Here is a 20,078-nt window from a genome sequence, read left to right on the forward strand (position 1 = left end):
CTCCAGAGTAAGAGTTGCCAGTAGTGCAGATACTGGACCCTTTCTGCTTTTTGCTTTTTGTCATTAGTGAATTTCAGTTGAACTTCCTTGAGAAATCTTCCACATTTCAAGACATGCACTTAATCCCACAAAGACAATCCTTACCATAGAGCTTCTTAGGTAGTCTTACAGCAAACAAGCAAAGTAAGTTGAATCAAATGAAAGCACAATTTAATGCCAGTGAGTGCCCATGCAAGGCTTTAGTACACTCTCAGTTCATGCTTTTAGTGAGTTCAGGTTAGTTTTCCTCCAGTCAGGTTCTGAAAGGACTTTTTTTCAGTTATTCCACTCTGATAGTGGAATAACTACATCACAGTCAGTGTGCATGAGGAAGACATGTATGGAAAGTCTGTGTGCAGTATCCAGCGTTCTATAAATTTCCCCTTTAGTTTACTCTTTACGGACTTCGTTTTATGGAGGAGTTTGAAATGAATTGAACAGAAGTGATTTTCATAGTTCCTATCTTCCTGAAAAAGACTGTAGAAAAGTATTTTTAAACCAATTATCTTACCTGGAGTTTTATCTCATTTACTGTAGCTTTCTCAAGTGCTCACATGCCAACCTGCTTAAAGACAAAGCTGCCCCTTTGACAGCCACATTTCCTGAAATACACTCTACAAAAGTAATCACATTTTTATGTTGCACAAGTTAGAATCGCTGCTATTTCACAAACTCTTTAAAAATAATACATTGAGATTTGATCTTCATCGCAATTAACAATGACATTCATTCTTTCTGTTGCTGAACTTGCTCTGGTTTTCCTAGAGTCAAACGTGACTGAGGGGAATGTTCATGCCGTATCTGGACAGCTGTGTGAAAGTCCACATAGCTCGGTTATTCATTTAGGTGAAAAGGTTTTTAAAGCCCAGTTTGACCAGTAGTTTTTAATCACTTGTTCCAGACAATTATTGTTCTTCTGAGCTGAATTGTCAAAGACTGCATGTAAGGAATGATGTGGGAATAATGGAGCATTGCTTCCTTACAGAATTCTAACTGAAGTTTTAGGTACGTGGGATTTAGTCACGCATCTCGTAGTAAAGCAGTGTGTGGAGCAAGAGCATTCAGCAGTGACAGATTGCCAAAGACCTAATGTGTATGTCATTGCTTACCGGCAATCTGATGTGCACAAGATCCAAGGCAATATTGCTGTGGCTGCTGACATGCTGGCCCGAAGTAGGGTGAGCAGCTGACAGGGCTGGAGTTCCGTGTTCCATTACATCCCATTCCCTTTCTGGCACTTCCATTATGAACTTTAAGAAAGAAAGTTTGACCCACATGTAAGTTGTAGCAGTACTAATGATACTAAACATAAGTTGCATTCTGCTCCTATAATGATGCCTCATTGTACTGTGTTAATTGCAGTTTCAAGTGCTTCACAGTTTGCAGGAGTAATTCACTGGATCAGCCTAGTCATCCTGTCTGTTTTCTTTTCAGAGGTATGTATAATCAAAGACCTTCATGCACAGAACTGCAAAGTATTTTTATGATGTCACTGGAATTAGCAAGCATTTAACATGGTTTAGATTGTGAATAAAGGTAGTGCAGTGCACTACAAAAAAAAAGAAAAAAAATATTGCTGCCGCACTTAGCAAACTAGAAGATCTTGTTTGTAGTAGTGCTGTTTGTCAGCTGCCTAGAATTGGCAAGGGAACATGGAAGATACTGCCTTATAAATTACAACTGAACAATTACAAAAAGAGATAATCACCTCTGAATCACCAGACACAGGGCAGGCCTGTTTCATACATTTCTTCTCACAGAAATCTTATTGGTGTCACTGGGAATAAAGAATTAATTTGGGGTGAAAGATCTGCAGATCTATTTTACAAAAAGATCTGCTTTAAGAATGGAATTCTCTCCTCCCAAAATTTATGGAGGTAATTTAGATGCTCTGGGTTGCTGCATGTAAACACAGTGAGAGAATGAAACAAATGGTGAATTTCTTTGGAAATATTTCTATGAATGTGCTTTTAGAAATTGGAAAAAGCTGTAGCAGTGATATAACGACTGACAAAATTGGGAATACCTATTACAGTTTTCAACTTTATTCCAAAAAGAAGTAATTGATACTGAGACATTTAAACTACACCTGAAATATCTCAAAGTATTCATTAAGGCTATTTTTCCAGGTCATAAGGTGTTACTTGTCACCAAAAAAAAAAAAGTTCTTGTTTGTTACATTATACCAACTCGTATGTTGGAAGACAACCTGGACTTACATATTTAAAAATATTTTTTCTAATTCATTGGATAAAATATTGTTGTCCAAAAAGGAGTTAAATTCTTCACTCTGTGAAGACGCATTGACTTCACTCTGTGAAGACGTGTAACTTTCACATTGATGTGAAAGTTACAAAGAAATTCAGATGAACAGGGAGCTGTGATATCTGCAAATTATGTGGTAGTTCATTGTGTTGAATTCATACTCACCATATTATATCACTGATTATTTTTGTGGTTCTATTATGCCTTTATTTACATATATCATTTTGTATTTCTACTTTGTATTTCTACTCATGACAGGGGCTTTCTAGCTAGTGTTGCCACTGCCAGTGGGAACTTTCAGAAAGGATTCCTTGATAACAGGCAGGGGTCTCAAGACTGCTTTGCATCCTAGCCTCCTGGTGCAGCAGTTATACAAATGGATACAGCTCATTTTTGTTTCCCCCATCCTTTGACAGTGATTGTGGGTTGTAGGATACACGTAAACCGCCTGGAAAAGAATCTCTAAACCACTCAACAGTTTTGCAGAATCTGCTTTGTGTACTGCATATCCTAATACTTGAAGACTTAGGTTTGCTAGGTGGAGTCCATTCCCTGTAAATAAATACTTTCCCCTCTCTCTGAGAAGCTTTCTTTTTCTCCAGTGGGGATTAGCACCCTGGGGTTACCTGTAGTCCTGAGCTTCCCAATAGGATCAGCCTGTAACTCTGCTGCTGGCAGCATGGCTGCACAAACACGCACCTGATCTTCATCGCTGCCTGGAGCTTGTTTCACAGCAGCTTCTCCTGTGGTCCTCAATTTCCTTCTGCTGGGCATAACCTTGAGTTCTGTTTTCTTTCATTTGTGTGACCAAGCACTCTCCCCAAAGCCTGATGCAGCTACTTGTATCCTAGCAGTTCCTTGCAGTGCCTTGTTCCTGTATCCCTTCCATAGTCTGGTTCACATGCAGGCAGTTTTTGTTAGGTTGCTTGTGGCAGTGCAGATAAGGCCAGTTCTCACTTGTCTCAAGGCAGACATTAATAGTTTTGGTTCTACTCGGAGCACCTGCATGAGCGGACGAACTGTTTCGGAAATGCTTTGCAGGAAAACAGTAACAGAAATGATTCGCACAGCCAAAGCTGATTGCCTGACTTACCATCCTCATTTTGCATTGTCTTGGATATTTTCCTCCTTTCTACATTGGATATTTCAAATTACTTTTCCTTCTCTGCTTGCTGTCCTAATTTTTTATAAATCTCTTTCTGTCTTTCAAAGTATCTTCCTTATCTTCCTCCACCTATTTGATCATGGGTTGAATTTACACCAATGAAAGCCAAGGCCACAAGGCAGCCATGTAATGAGCACAAAGGAAGATAGACATTTGGATATTGGTTCATTAAGTGAATTTTTAGCAGCTCAGAGTCCTAGACTGTATTATAGCAATAGAGGTGGGTCTGCAGCATATCTGGATATGCTTCAAAGACCACAGACCTGGAACAGAATGAAGGTGCACCATTGCTACTGGGATTGCTGGGGTTGGTCTTGTGCCAGGGCAGTTTAATGAACAACAGCACAAAAAACAGTGTATAATCTTTTCTCATCCAAATCAAAAACCTTGATTTTTCAGGGGGTTACAGAATACTGTAAAAACTCCATATCACAGAAATGCTATTTTTTTCATTGATCTTTATCTTATTTACTCTTTTGGTGCCTTCAGAGGCTTTCTTGCCCTCTGATTCTCAAAACCACGAGTCAGCTGTCTTTTTGAGTTATTTGTTGAGAAAACTGTATGTTACAGTGAGACTTTGCAGTCTCTGACTGTTGATGTCAGGATGAGTTTCCAGATTTGAGCAGGCTTAAGGTTTGCTTGGATATAACAGGCAACTACTGAGGATTGATTAGTCTTTCAGTCAGTGCTTTTCTCCCCAAACCAAGGATTGAGAGATGCTAGTGTTCACAAAGGGCTGTTTCCATAGCAAGCACCATGTCCCGGCCTTGGATGTTTATTGGTTTTTCTGTAGTTTGGTTCCCATTAGTTGTAAAGGTGGATACATAATTCTTCAGAGAGGCTTCAGCTCAGATGTGGAGAAGAAATAATAGAAACTTATTAAAATCCAGAAAACTTTCAGCAGAAAATCTGAATGTTTTAGAAAAATAAGACCAATTAAAAGCTGGTGCTGTAAAGACACTGCAAGCACTTTCGGTCCCATCGTGGTGGAGTTAAACAGGCACTGGCTTTCTGCTTGGTTAAAATGAAGGGGCAGACATGCCAGCAACTAGCAACTGCCAGCAGGACATGTGCCAACCAAATTAAGTAGCTACACTCCCAGCATTTTCCATCTCTCTCTCTATTTCTGTTATAGCCATAAGCCTTAAAGGAATTTATTCCACTCTGTCAATTTTGTATTTTCTTTCTGTCACTGTCTGTGACTTTCCAACATTAAAATAGCCTTACTCAAGTGAATTGTACATCAGCTCTTTTTGCTTTTTTCCAAGTATTTTGAAGAGGATTTACAAGTGGTGATGACTGTGTATGTTTGTCTCTGTTTACATACATCACTACGATTTGTCTGTGCACCAAATGTTACCCAGATGTTAAGGCAGAAGAGCAGAAAAAGACAATGGGGGAGAAACCCCAGTACCAACAGCAAAGCAAAGCCAGGGTTACACCCTGTCAAGAGGACAAATTCAGCCTTGGTAATAGTTGGCTGAGAAAAGGACGATGGGGAATGTCACAGTGCTTTGGTAAGTGGGTTGGAGTATGCTTGTATTTTAACAGTCTTATCACATTGCCACAGATAGCTGATTCTGTAGCTGTTCGGTTGTGTTTTTCCACTAAGATTGTTGAGACCGTGTGTGTGCAAGAATCGAGTTCTTTGATATTAGTTGTTCGTGTTGCTCTGTATGTGCTTCAGTCAGCCAAGCACTCAGGCATTCTGCTAGCTTTCAGCACTTGAGTGTTTCCATGGGAGAAACCAAGTCTTCGGGTGTGCTTAAAGTTAGGCAATCACTGAATCACCACTTTTTTCCCGTAGCAGGGTACAAGAAACAAGTTCTGGAATTGAGTAAGTCTGGAGTCCTAGTTGATAAAGGATTTGTTGAATTGGCTATGGCTCACGAGTGCATATTAGATTTTGTCAACAGATAAGCAGAAAGATAATAATCTTCTATTAATTCTGTAATGTTTCCATAAGCTGGAAGAACATTCGTTTCTGAATGTTTGCTTTCATTCTGTGTACACGAGTTTCCTCACGGTGCACAAATGTGCTGCATTGCTGGCTGTGTAGGTTTTGTTTCTTCAGGTGGTTGATGGAGGGGATCTAGGACCAAAGATACGGATTTTCTATGCTAATATAACTTATAAAGGTAAATTGAAGGTTACTTCTCTGTTAGTGTATAAAAATTAAATATTTAATATATTGTGAAATTTATTTTCTAGACTTTTAGTTTTCTTGCTTCATAAAACACTAGTTACCAGGTTTTGTAGGGGTCTAGGGATTTAGCCTGACACCTTCTCTTGACACCAAGAATATATCACACAGGTATGTACAGGGTGTGCTCTATCAGAACTTCATCTGAGCTTTCATCTCCTGATAGCCACAGGCCAGCACCTTCTGCACTGCACTACAGAGATAAGAACTAACACAAGTATAGTCATGTCCAGAGGGAACCTCTGGTTGCTTAAGACAATTTTCTGTCCAATCTGTCCTTACCTTCTGGTGGCGTACTGTGGCTCTAGTAAGCCATTTCCATTCCTGTAAAGCTCTTTCAAATCACTCCAGAGCTTTCAGTTTAAAATTCATTCCTTTTCTCCTTATTCTAAGAGCAGCTATTGCAGGACTACAGTTAAATGAAGTGTTTGTGCAAAGGTGCATTTTGAGACTACATGATACCACAAGAGAGAATTAGCGGTAGACAATGACAAAGAATGTAGTACGTTCATGTCTATTCGTGTCACCAGGCTTTTGCCGTTAATTATTCCTAAGTGACCACGTGTGCTGATAGAGCCACAGCAGTTGCAGAGAACAGTAAGTGGGGAGTGTTTTGTACTGTGTGATACATGAGGGGAGGGCAGTAGTTATCCTTTTCATTTTGGAGCCTTGCTTTGAAGAGAAACCATGTGAGGAGGATGCCTGTGCACTGGAAGCAGAAGGATGTGTCATTTAAAGATGCTAACATGTTCCGCCATGCTCTGCGGGCAGGGGAATAGCATAACCTAGTACAACTAATGCAGTATCTTGGGACAGGCACACCAGAAGGTGGCAAAAGAAGATTGTTTTGAGTAGTCTATGAGCTAAGGCCTCTGTGGAGTGACCTGAGCCAGACAGATTATAAATCACAGGCTGGGTACAAGGTGTACTTTCTGAGAAAGATTTCAATAAATATTTGGTCTTATGAGATATACCCTAAAGACAGGTGCTTAATCTTACAGTTTCTGCATAAGGCAGAGGTAAACACCCTCTGTAACACATAGAGAGTTTTGTGGCAGTGGAAGGAGGGAAGCACTCAACTAAAGACCCTTTCCACCCCACTCCATCGGCCCTCCATCTCTTGTGCAATCCTTACCTCATCTGGGAATGCAGAGCTGTGAACTAAATCTGGTGGGCCAGCCTCGCCTGCTGTGCTGCCTCCTTTTTGATTTCTTTACACCATGGATGAATTTAGCGCAGCGAGTCACTCAGTGGTAAATAGTATATTAATGGTGCAAGCAATGACATATTTAAAATTACAAAATGTACAGTGCAGTCAGCTGACAAATGTGGCTAACTCACGCAGGGTGCGGGGATTCACACAGCTGGCTCAGCAGAGGACTTGGCCAAGCTTCCCTAGAAAATTGGACAGCAAACCAGCAGCATCACACAGTTCTTCACAACCTACGCTGCAGGCAGGCGGTGTTGTGCAAGCAGCTGTGCCTAACCAAGGGACAAAGTCAACTTGGAAATTACGTTTCTTTCTGAAGAATGGTCTAAGATTTTATTTTTATCTGGCTTTACTCTAACTAAAACAAGTTAACAGAAGTGTTCGGTCCTTTACTTTTATTAGTACACTGGGCAGACTTCTATGTAATAATTTAGCTTTCCTCAGAAAGCAAAAATGTATTTGATACAACTAAAGTACATGCACACACACACGTGTATATATATATATGGACAGATGGATGGAAGTTAAGTACTTTCTAATTGCAAGTTCTTAGGTCAAGAAATGTTAAAACATTCTTTTTTTTAACTGTTTAAAGGCAGTGGCCTTTAGCAGAAATATACTCCCACTGATATCTAATGTTTGCATTCAAACCTCTGTGTCCAAAAAGCAGAATGCCTGTAGTGTACTGCAAAACTGTGTGTGTGCATCTGCTCCAGTGCTGAAAAATGCCCCCACACCAGGGAAAACAGCAGCTCTTCTCCATTTCTCCCAATTTCTTGTAGATTCTGTGTCAGTTCTGCAAATGGTAAGAGTCACGACTAACATGTCTGTTTCATCTGTGATGAATGTTCAGGTTGCAATTCCTTTTGAATTCATTTGTGCTTTTCAGTTTGGTCCATATGCAGTGCGTAGGAAGTTTGTTGGAGTATTGATTTGTCTCTTTTTTTTTCTTCAGATTCTGCTAGGTTCTATACAGAGAAACCACACAGACAAATGCAATGGGTGTTTGTCTGAAAGCTATTTCTGACAATTTAGGAAAATACTAAAGTGCTGTTTATAAGTAACACTAGTGCTCTCATTTCAGTCAAAGTATTTATTGTTTTGAACAGTCAGGGAAATTTGCCTTGAGAAGCCCAAATGTGTTTGGTTCAGACTCCCCTGGGTAAGAGCAATGACAGCCAAGGTGGGTGTGATCCCATACTTTGTGCCAACAGAGGGAGGGCAGAGAAAGCTAAGCCTACTTTGGTGGTACCGGTAGTAAGGACTGGCAAGGGGACCACGAGCATACCACGGCTGTATCTCAGGCTGCACAGCGTGTGTGAGATGCACTTTCCTGGGACTCCAGCTCCCTGAAGGCACCAGGGCAAAGCTGTCTTACGCGTTTTTTTGCAGCAGCAGTGGTGAGGTGCTTTGTTTGGTTAAGAGTGACAAGCTGGTGGATAATGCCAGCATGTGGCTTTAAGGCCTTCCATATAGAAGAAATGTTTTTACACCTTACCCCTCAGTTGTGCCTAGAGTTTGCCCTGAAGTTAATGTCTCTCTGAGAGGGAGCTGGGTTCATTCTGCTCTCGTGCTCTCCCCTCCTATAGCTTGCTTGTTCTACCTGTGAGCAGAGATGGTGATCATCAAGGCGTTTCTTGTGAGGGGGGAGCCTGTCACCTAGAGGTAGCACTCAGAAGCATTACTGCAATAAACGTCTGCCAGAAAGACTTCCTGACAGTGCTGACTTGTGCTGATTCACACCAGCAGCCTGAAAATGAAAATATTTGTGCTAGCTTCCAGCCCTTGGAATGGCTCAGGCCCACGAATATGACAGTAGTGCAGTCTTACTTAAACACTGCAGTGAGAATTAAAAAGGCAGAAAGGATTTTTTTTTTTTTAATGTTCTCTCAACAGTTCAGTGTTAAATCATATTTGGGGTTGTGAGGCAGTATTTCTATTTTCTTTGTGCAGGTATGCCCTGTCATTGCAACAAAAAGATCACTGGACAACTGCACACCTGTCCAAAGGAAGGTTTTTCACCATCAGCTACAGTAAAGATGTGAAGTGTGTAGCCATCCTGTAGTTGTTCACTGACATAGCACTTCATAAGGCTGCCTAAGCGTAGAAGAAAATGACCTGGATTTTTCTCTGCTGTCAACAGGGTTGCTGAAAAGGTAGCACCCCACGCTTTAAGGAAGGCACTGCTTTTCCTCATGCATTGGCTGCTGGCTGTGGACTGAGGTTAACTTACACAACTGGACGTGTGTGCTCACGGGTGCCTTGTACTTAGCGTTTTGTACAGCTTCTCCGTGGGGACTGGGGGAGCTGCTTACAGAGGAGCTGGGGTGCTTCTGTCTGAAAGGGCCTGAGCTGAGACTGCAGAAGTGCTGCAGTTGTACAGCAGCGTGTGCACTTACACCTTGTGCTTGCATCACATCTCATCACACCAGCAAAACTGGATTTGAGGGGCTGCTGCTGCTGTGCATCTCTTTTTGCCATCTAAACCACTGTGCATACAGGTTCCTGAGGAGATTGCTGCGAGTAACCTTATTCCTGCACTGTGTTTGTGAAGGGCTTTGAAAGTAAAATGTTCTTTTAGGAGCAGAGACCAGCAGCATTAGCAGTTCTTGGTGTCTACATAAAGTCTTACCATTTTTTGTAGAGGGAAGAGAGCACTGCATTTGCTCTTCTGACTAGTGACTCCCTTTCTCAGCCAGACTTGACCAGGGCTTCATGTGTACCATTCCTGAGCGAGCACTGGCCAGTTCACTTTCCTGCTCACTTACGAGCATTTATATGAGACTGGATTTGAGGCAACAGATCTCCCATAGCAATGTCTCCCTCTGCAAAACAGGTTAAGGTTTGGAGTACCACGACAGAGCTCTGCACAGTCATCCTGGGCCAAATGAGGCAATTGGACTCATGGGGTTTGGCAGAAGCATGCATAGGAGCAGTACCCTTCTGAAAAACCCAGGGCTGTTCTGCAGCTGGGTAGTGCTGCTATGTTTGGCACAAATTCCGAGTTGGTTGGCTGCATTTTTAATGAAGAGGAGATATGTATATTCATCACATAGTCACTTAGTTTCTTCGGCACAGTTCTTGGCATGGTGACCCCTCACACAGCAGCCTGCCGCATGCCCTCTCAGTTGCGCTGTGGTTTAACGCAGAAGGGATTTCGTCGTCTTTGCGAGTCATGGAGCTCCAGTTGTGTCTGTCAAAATCTGAGCTGATGTTAGGGTGGGCAGAAAACATCCCTACCAGTTTTGCTTTTATGTGAATTCAATCCCAATCATCAGATTGATTTTTTTTTTTTTTAATGGTGTATCCTAAAAGCCAGATTTAAAAAAAAAAAAGGGGGGGAACAATGCCCTTGGATTGTTAATAGGAATTCACCATTGGTTCATTCTCTTTTCCATCTTCATTGTTCTTTTCTAGTTACTGATGCTACTTACAGCTCTTTTGCTTAAAGAGGAGTATCATAGAATTATTTTTCTCCCTTATCCTATGACTTTCTGGAACTTCATAATAAGGCAACAGCTCTGAACTCCAGAAGAGTACAGAGAAGTTCAGATGTTCACATCCAGAAAAGTACAGAGAGGGGGCCCAAGAGTGAATCTTTTGAAGGCTTATTTTTTTCTTTTTTTTTTTTGGTAGTAATCTGAATCTCATAACTCTAAAAAACTCTAAAATGGAAACTTTTGGAGGGTGGAAGGAGTGATGAACATTTGAACTTGGAACTTACTGACTCATTGAAACATCATAAATATGGTGGTTAGAAAACAGTACCTCCTTTTATAATACAGAGACCTAGCTATTTCTGGATCCTCATTATTATTTAGAAGAAATACATTATGCATAGATAAGACAAAAATGTACCCCTAAATAGATAAAGGACTAAGTGTTTATCTATAATTGCAATGACATTCATCATTTTTTCCCCAATCTATTTTACTAGACTATTTTGAGGATTGTGGTCCTTGGCATATGGGATTACATTGAAAACAAAATAGAGGTGAGTAGTCTTACTCTTTGTACTGTTTTCCAGGCAGGCACATTAAAAATATTAAGAACTGCTCTGGGTGTCTTCGTTACAGATCCGGTGCAATACAGATATCTTTTAAATCAGATAAGTATGCACATACCTCTCGGTGTATGCTTGGGTACATAGCAGTATGATTCAGTCCCTTGTTCTGTGAGACTCTCAGAAGAGCGTTATGTTTGGAAATATTTTATTACAGGGGGAGGAAGGGGTTGTAGGGTTTTTGCTCCACGTGTCTGTGGATTTTATTGTTAGAGCTGTGCTTGTCTAACAGTTGGTACCGCTACCCTGAGATAATGAACAAGGTGAGTAAAAAGTGTCATGTGACTTGTGCAACCATGTTCTCATAATCAAGTTGAAAGTAGAACAGATTGAAAAATCGTGTGTAGTTTTCTGATAGACAATACAATTTTGGCAAAAAAAAAAGTATTTTGAAATGATTTTTTAGTTAAATCTGACTTTTGATAAACACTGTCATTTATACCTCAAATTAAAAATGAGGTAGAATGTGCATACTGTTCCAGAGACAGAAAAGGAAATGCGTATGTTAAAAGTAACACATAATCCCAACCTGAGCAACAATCTGAGGAGTGGGAAAATGAAAAACTCTTTCTTGATACTGTCTGATGTTCACTGTCCATCAAATAAGAGCAGTTAGAAGTGTTTCTTTTCAATACACTGGATTGTTATGCACAGTTCTGAATGTGCAGTGGTTATAAAATCTGTGTCCTGTCTCCATATGCAAACCATTAACCAATGGTCTTTGGCAGCTGGGAAGCATCCCAGTAGGAATGAGGACACGGTACTCTGTTCTACCCTGCTAGGCAAGGGTAGCACACGCTCATCTCTATTGCCAGTTTGCCGTGAGATGTGTTTACTCACACAGTGGCCTTCTCTGATCTAATCCACAATGCTACCAACATCATACAAATCATTCTGAATAGTCCCTGTTGCCAAAAGCCTTGAAACCCTTGCTGCCCAATAGCAGTGAGAGCAAAGTCTTACTGTCTTGCCATATAGCCCACACATGTTGTGTAGTCAGGATGTGGCCAAGAGCCATTAAGTCACTTTGCTCCATCTTTTTCTACTTGTCTTCTTGATCTCTTCATTTAGACAGTAAAATCAGTAGGCAGGGAATGTATCTTTTCTGGGAGGATGGCATCATCCCAAGTAATGGGTAATAAATACCAATGATAATAATACTCTTCAGCAGCAGTATCATTTAGTCTATCACTTCTACATGGAGATTTTGGCCAGGTGGTCCAAATACCTTTCTCTCTTCCTGCCCTCCCACCACAGTTTATTTCTCCTCACCTCATAAACTGTGGGTGAAGCACTGAAGAATTCTGTTGTGCTGCCTCACAAGGATGCAGCCTTTGTGGGACTTGGCCACCTCTCGTATCCCTTTCACATACATACCATAATTACATTTCTTTCTGGGGAAGTGGGAGTCCTTCATGACCTCAGGCAGAAATGGCAGGGCTTGTGATCTTTAGGAAGAGTTTGAAAAAAATCATTTCTCTCTAGGTGTTTGATGGTGCTGTCATAATCTTGTCCTTGGCACCAATGGTGGCCTCGACAGTGGCTAATGGCCCCAACAGCCCATGGGATGCTATCAGCCTTATTATCACATTACGAATATGGAGAGTGAAGAGGATCATTGATGGTGAGTGGTGATTCAATTGGTGACTCCAAGAATTACCTGGCAGGCTGGGAAAAAAGAGGTTTTAAATGTTTGGAAAGAATGCTTGCCTTCCCGTTCCTCTTACAATTTAAAAGCACTGAACAGGAGAGAGTTATGACTCCCATGGAGGACAGTAGGTCTCAAGTTCGTGGTTGTTTCGCCTGTTCCCTTTGAGCCTTTAAAATTGATTGGTTTGTATTTTGTAAGGCCCCTTCAAATCCCCTATCTGGTCAGGAGCATTTTCTTACCATGGTGGTTCCATGCTGAAGGTGCTCTCTGCAGCGCCGGTGTGTGGTACAGCACAGTCGTCACTAAGCATGTGTCATGTGTTTTGCATAGACCTCCGTGGGGAAGCACCAGGAGAGAGATAAGAACTCCTCGGGAAGTCAGGGTTGCAGCAGCAGTGGCCGTGCCTGGAAGGAAGGACTTAAGTGTAGGCTACTTTATGCGAAGTGGTTTCAGGCATTTCAGGTTACAGGGATAAGAGGTAGGAAAGGAATAAGTGAAGGATCACTTCAGTCCTATATGAAAGATCAGAGTCAAGCTGTTATTTTTGATTTAGATGCCCAAACTGTATTGAGAGTTGAGGAAAGGTCGTAGCACCATGAGTGAAGTGTCCAAGGCAAGTTCAGGATCTTTTGTAGCTTCATAAAACATCAAGAATTGCAATAAACATTGAACAGCTTTGCTCATTAGTCTGAGTTTGCCCTGATTGTGAGAGAAGCAACATTTCTAAACGCTTTCAGAAGACCTATTGAAAACTGGGCTGTAGCTTAAAAAACAATAGAAGTTGTTTCCTTTTTGTTTTTTGAAGTCTCCTTATTAGTCTACTATTTCCATCACGGACTTACTTCCTACCACCAAGTCTAGGAGTTAAATACCTGGGGCTCTGGAATTGTTCTTCTCCCAAGGGAGTGATGCTGTTCAGGTTTAGAGGGGATGGGAGCAACTCCAAGCAGAAAAATCTGCTACCCAGCAATTCAAAAAATCTGTGCTAAGCACTGGGAAAGATCAGTATTAGTGCCAAAGCTAGGAAGAGCAAGCAGGATGCATTTCAGCTCAGCCAGACAATTGGAATTCTGACCAAACGAGAGCTAGGCCCTGCTTATGACCTGTATTTCAGCTGTTAGAAATCCTTACCCAGAAGGAATACTCGAGTTCTCTCACTGCAGTTGAAAAGTGTGAAATTCTTTGGTCTGTAAAGGGTTTCCCTCCAATTTTAAAAATTAATAAATAAATCAATAAATAAATCACAGCTGGGTTAACTTTGAGTACTTACTTATGTTTTCCAGCCTATGTCCTTCCAGTGAAAGTGGAGATGGAGATGATGATTCAGCAATATGAGAAGGCAAAGGTTATTCAAGATGAACAGCTGGAAAGACTAACCCAGATCTGCCAAGAACAAGGGGTAAAGTTCAGTTATGTCTTTATTTGCGTAGAGCTTGTTATAGCAAATCAAACAGTTTACGTACATTGCCACAGCCTAAGGTTTGAGGAATATTGCTAAGATTTCTGTTGCAAAGTGACAAATTTCAGGTCGTTAAAGAAATATTAGCTGCAGCCAGGATATTGTCAGCATGGTATTTGTCAAACAGCAGTTGTCTCCCTCTGCTGCTGTGCGTGTGTTTTTTAAGGTGAGGAGAACAGTTGTGAGGAACAGAAAAGGAATGCTTCCAGAATTTAATTTATTGATAGAGTGCAGTTAGACGTAATATTCAGAGCATGCAAAATTCATGCAAAAAGACTGAAGCAATATTAAAGCAATATTCCTAGGAAAATGTATACATCTGCAGGAAAGCTAGTGAATCTCTGTTCTTTGAATGCAGGAGGCAGCTTCTCTGTAGGTCAGTCAGAGACTCTCTTGGCAGACTCAGTGTTGCACCAGAAGCTTCTAGTTTCTGGAAGAAAGTCAAGATTTTAGACTCTTCCCAGCCCCCCCCCCCAGATGTTTAGTGATTCAGTCTTTGAGATAAGGGAGGTGAAAGTAAAAATATCTCAGACAAATATGTTCGAGAAAAGTGTAAAACCATCACTTGGGGAAGAAGCCAGGAGTTCTGAATTACACTTAATCTCATGTAAATGAGTCCCTGAGTAAGCTGCTTTAAAGTAGAAACCAGCCATGTAAGTTAAGACTCAGACTAAGTGGGGCATTCAGGTCACCACCAACCCACAAAAGACTGATTCCCCAAGTAACTTATTTCAATTGCAGAGATAACTGTGAGGTGTCCAAGTAAGGGCTGGAGGTTTCTAGCATCAGCTCCCACTCCCCACCTGTGACAGGTGCTTTTCACATACAAAATGAGGTTTAAGTCTGAGTGGATCAATCGGTCAAAAAGCTGAAGGGCCTGAGTAGACAGGAGGAGAGGCAACTCATCCCAGAACAGGCCAGCTGTCCAATGGGTGTGTAATCTGAATAGGGATTCAGGTGCCCATCTCTTACCTAGAAACCTAAAACCTGTCAGCAGTCCTCTTCATGACAACTTTGTGCAATGATATTAATATATCCCTGCTTCTGCACTGGTCATGAAATGAACAGGAAATGGTATGTACCCAGTTTTACAGAGGAGAGCTTATCCTTTGACCAAACATGCTAGACAAATCAATGATTTCCTGAGTCCCACTACAGTATTTTGTCTGTCAGACTGTGCTATTAGGTTAAAGTTCTTGACAGACATAAATTTGAAAGCATTCATTTTTAGGAGATGTATTATGCAGTTAGGTAATATTCTCAATAGCTAAACAATGTCCACAGTCTGAGTGAAAATGGGCTCATTATCCCAAGTGGGGTTCAGGAGTAGCTTTTGCCACCCTGTGTTCTGATCCCCGTTCTCTTTATCTGCATGCCTAGCTTGCCAAATATCTAACCATGGTAGCCCTAATCTGAGCTCTGATGGTTACAGCATAGCTGTACATCAAGCACAAAGAAATACTGCTTTGGTGGATGAGTAAATCTGTGAAAACAGAGCAGGTTCTCTCCTAGCTTTCAAGTGTCATTAGCTATGGAAAAATATAGACTATAGAAAAGTGACAGCATACTAATATCTCATGTTTTACTGTCCTGAGTTCCTGCCAAACAAATGTCTGAGCTGTTTAATATGAGGTAAATGCACTAATTTGCTGCCGTTAGCAACAGAAGACATTGACACAAGTACTGCATCCTTTCTTCGTAAATTAATAGATTCATAATTCAGTCAAGAACAAGTTGTCAGCATTATAATATTCACATTAACATTGTGTACAGTATCTGGTGGGAAAGATATCTCCTAGTGGTATTTAATGTCTAAAATTTTGCCAGGTTTTTGCTTTTTCATTTCATCAGCTTTCCTGACCTTTTAAAGGATTGCTCATTCTTGAAGTTTGAGTGTGCATGTCTGTGTGTTTTCAGGAAGGGTTGCCTATGGCAGTTTGGCTGTTCTTGAGTCTGGAGCCCCGGCAGGGAGGATTCCAGGGTGCCTCGCCTGTGCAGGGCCATATCTGGCGCAGGCAGCCGAGGTAGCTGCCCAGGGCCACCTCTGCTGACCTGTTGCCTCCACTGCACGCAAGATATTTCCCCTCTGGGTGCACAGCTGGGCACACCAATGCCAGCCCCAGGCTACCTACCTAAGTAGGAAGAAGAGACAAGCCACCGCGGTTGTCTGCATCCCAGTGGATATAGATACTGCTTCATCCCGAGGCTGCGTCTTTGTGACCACACCGATGAACTACATTTGTTTAGTAATTATAGACAGGGCTGAAAATGTTCCTGTTAGAAAGGTTTCTCAGCACTTTCTTTTCTGAGATCTTGTTTGCTCTGTCAGGAAATAGGGATTGAAATTCTTAAGGTGTGACATCTTCTGTAAATGAAATTATTTTGAATGCTTTAGATAAATACGCAGTATTTCTGGTTTGATCAGGATTAAAAAATAAATAAATGGTGGCCAGTTCTCTGAGAAGTCCCATGCCCTCCTGTTTTGAAGCTGATACTTAACACTTGACAGGTGAATAGCCTTCTTGTCATAGGTGAATTTTAACCTGGATTTGTGAGCAGTTATTTCCTCCATGCTAAACTGTGTGATTTGAGTCCTTGTTGCGCATCTACACAAAGGGGAGGAATCAAAGTCACAAAAACAGCATTCGTCTGGCATTTCTTTCCATGTAGGTTTGTTGAGTGGAGTTGTCTTGTTTGTAATTAACTTAAACATAGCCAAATGCATGTCATAACTGCATGCTCAGTTGAAGTTGGCCTATGTTAGTACTGCTAACTGTGCTAGAGGCATTCTCCTCTTTCTCCTTCTGCCCAACTGCCTTCTGCTGTTTATTCGCACAAATGCTTTTAATGAAACAGGTCTGGAAAGTAATCAAATTAAGATTAATGTAACAAAACAAAGTATCAGTTTTTATGGGAATAATTTCTAGAGCCTGGTTCACTGCACAGTTGCAGAATTGCTTCTTTTGGCCTGAGGCAGGAAATGAGGTAGCGGGAATGAAAGATGAGTGCACAGGAGTAAAAGGAAAGCAAGTTCACCTGTTTGCCAATTTGTACCAGTGTAAGGGTGGGTTTTGTGCATGTCTGCATTGTTTTTTTTTTTGTTTGTTTGTTTGTTTTAATCTGTTTGGTTATACATGTGAATAATTTATCTTTTCCTTTTGCTTAAAGTGTAGCTTCCTGGAGAGCCAAATTCGTCAGCACTAAAGTTCCCTAAGCATCACTAAGTAAACCATGTGCACAAGTCTTGCAAATCATTCAGATCTTCCTGTGCTCTTCCCAGTGCCCCCAGCTTGACCTGGCTTCCAATGTCCCTTCCCATTTTCCCTGCGAGGAGAGCCTGGGAGAAGGTTGGAGTTGGCTGTGGCCGTGGTTGCGCGTCCTCCACATGCGGGTGCCTTTGAGCCTGGCCAGTGTCTGCGTGTCCCCCTCAAGCTGTGCTCCTTTTATGACTGTTACCCTACCTTGACAGAAACTCTTGTTGCTCTCATTGTTCCATCTTTTCAACTTCTTCCCTCACCTCTATTTTGCTCTTTGGTGACCAAACATCTATGACATAGCCTATTCTAATGAGAAGAAGATGGACAGGTCAGATCAGACCAAGCAGCAGTCTGCATGAGGGTCTTTGCCTGTAATTCAGCGAACGGTGCTGCATATAGAGTGTGAAAAATGGAGTTCACATTAAAAAAAAAAGAAAGAAAGAAAAAGAAAGCAGGAAAGATGCAACCTCATTGTCTTGCTTTTTGAATTATGCTTCATTTGTCAGTTGTATATGCTTTTGGCCAGTGATAGGATATCACATCTATAAAGTTATGTTTCCATTCCTGAGCAACATTGGATGTTCCTGAGGATATACTTGTGCAAACATGAAAACTCTTTCCAGATGTTGTTTTTTGGCCAGCTATACATCTGAAAGCCAGAATATATTTTATAAATTATGGGTGCCTGGACTACCACTTTGGTCTCTGTAGTACCCTGGTGAAACTGTTTGAATAGTTTGCTGTTTTATTTATTCTCTGTTGGCCAAGAAAGATGTCATTAAAAGGGAGTGGAGCAGGAAGGTGGTCAAGGCAGAAAATGCCGAAGGACTGAGATGGTTAAACAGAACTTCACAAAACCTCAGAAACATTAGTAATCACAGTAATGGGGATTTCTAAAACTGTGTAATAGTAAAAGCTAAAGAAGTCTCACTGTAATTACTATAAAAATATAGAAAGAGTATATTGCTGATGGTATTGCTCTATCAGTTTAATAACTTAATTAAATCCTAAAACAAAGAAAATCCTGAAGTTTCATTAGAAATGAAAATTCCAGTGAAGGAAGATTGTTTTTTTTTCCCTCTGGAATCACCTGTAGAGGAATTTTCGTTTCTGATAATACGTCTAGTTACATGATCTTTTGTGTTTAACTTTCATAAGAGTCATTTGGCTAAGTATTGTGCAGCCCAGTCTATGTATTCAGCCTTATCACAACAGCTCCTTTTCTGTCAGCTCCTACAGAATAGGGTTTTTCATCATTCTCAAAACTGTAACAAGTATGGAAGCTGTAATTTCTTTCTTATCTTGGAATATAATTTGTACAACAGCTGCTAGCTTAATGACAGGGCTATTTAGCTGGTAAAGTTACCTATCGGAGAAATAACTTATGTTATCCTTTTGCAATAATTTTAATTCATTTCTAACTAACAGTCATTTTCTTGGTGAGTGGAAGGCAGCCAAGGTCATCCCATGTTTCGTTCTGCCCATAAATCATTAGTTTGCAACTGTCTCCTGATTTTTATTGTTACCAACAATGACTAAACTAATGGAAATAAACATTGGATTGTATCCCAGTGGCAGATGAGTTTTAGGGCAGGGCGTTCTGTACAGACAGCTAATAGAATGGAGCAAAGTTATTACTCCTGCATTAGACACAAGTAAGCTTCTGGCTAAAATGTTCATTGATCTCTCTGAAACTATGTCAATCATACTGCCTTGCAAGACCATTAAAGGAAAGTACTATAAGATTCACTGTTACATCTATCCCTTTTTGAGTCTTATAGGCATGTTGTAAAACATCAGATAGGATGGGTGGCACTTTTTATACAACCAGACATATAAACTGAGATGTTATGTAGAGCTCTGGGTCATTTTACATACTTATAAATAATTACCTAATGCATTTGTGAAGGGAGGAGGTGCACAAGTGTGCCCTGTAGTTCTTTCTGGTTTGTTTCCTGCCAAAATAGCGCTAATGTTGAGAACAGTAAGTCAGTTTAAATTTCCAGACAATTAGCTTTCTCTTCCAGTCTGACAATGTAGCTACTCGTTCTTTTGTGAGATGAGCTTTATCTCCCTTTTTCTTGGTAATAAGTATGTTTTCACATTAGCCACGTGTATCACACCTTTGTTTTGCACATCTCATCCCATGTAAATATAAAAGCTCTCTCCAGCAGCAGTACATGTATAAAAGACAGAGACATCTTAAATTTTAGTATGGCTTTCTTTTGCCTGCTCTGAAAAAATCATGTGTGATTTAATCCTCTGCACCCTGAAAAGTTAGGATTTAAGAAGTGTAGCGCAGTGCTTTCGAGATCACACCTGGAGTGCTGTGGCAGTGGGGGCTCCCCAGTATAAGAAGGACTTGGACACAATTACAACAGTGATGGGTAGGGCTGCAGAACATGGTGCAGGAGGAGAAGCTGAGGAAGCTGGGCTTGTTCAGCTGTAGGAAGAGAAGATGAAGGGGGATCTTATTGCTGTCTTCAGCTCCCTCAAGGTGTTGGACTAGATGACCCTCAGAGTCTGTTTCAGCCTAAATTATGCTGTGATTGTACAAAGTTTTCAAATACATTTTTCCATTGCAAAGTATATTAGGAGCTTATTGATAAAGGAACCCACCAGAAGCTACCAACGTAGATGTAATTAAAGATAATGAATAACATAGGTGTGCTGGTAAGTAGCATTATTCAGTTTGTAATTATCTGAAGTCAGGAGGTAGTTTACCTTAGTCTCTCAACAAGTTATCCTCCACACAACAAATTTATT

At 40.9% G+C, this 20,078-nt stretch overlaps 1 protein-coding gene and 1 long non-coding RNA gene across 9 annotated transcripts in view; one reads left to right on the plus strand and one right to left on the minus strand.

The window, feature by feature from the left end:
- The window catches only part of TMEM266 (transmembrane protein 266), a 78,446-nt gene that overhangs the window by 42,040 nt on the left and 16,328 nt on the right, over positions 1-20,078 (plus strand). For all 8 annotated transcript variants that reach the window (XM_080551351.1, XM_080551350.1, XM_080551352.1 and 5 more), the window contains 4 exons: positions 1,402-1,475; positions 10,820-10,876; positions 12,431-12,569; positions 13,880-13,995. In XM_080551351.1, the coding sequence (XP_080407477.1) occupies positions 1,402-1,475; positions 10,820-10,876; positions 12,431-12,569; positions 13,880-13,995 (386 nt within the window). The remainder of the gene's footprint in view (positions 1-1,401; positions 1,476-10,819; positions 10,877-12,430; positions 12,570-13,879; positions 13,996-20,078) is intronic.
- LOC308176120 lies at positions 12,477-13,981 on the minus strand. Its single transcript, XR_013938085.1, has 3 exons — positions 13,867-13,981; positions 12,836-13,000; positions 12,477-12,613 (listed from the first exon to the last, which is right to left on the minus strand). It is a non-coding gene; the product is annotated as an uncharacterized lncRNA (long non-coding RNA).

Source organism: Anser brachyrhynchus, assembly GCF_964034855.1.
Source record: "Anser brachyrhynchus genome assembly, chromosome: 11".
In the NCBI taxonomy this organism is placed as follows: Eukaryota; Metazoa; Chordata; class Aves; order Anseriformes; family Anatidae; genus Anser; species Anser brachyrhynchus.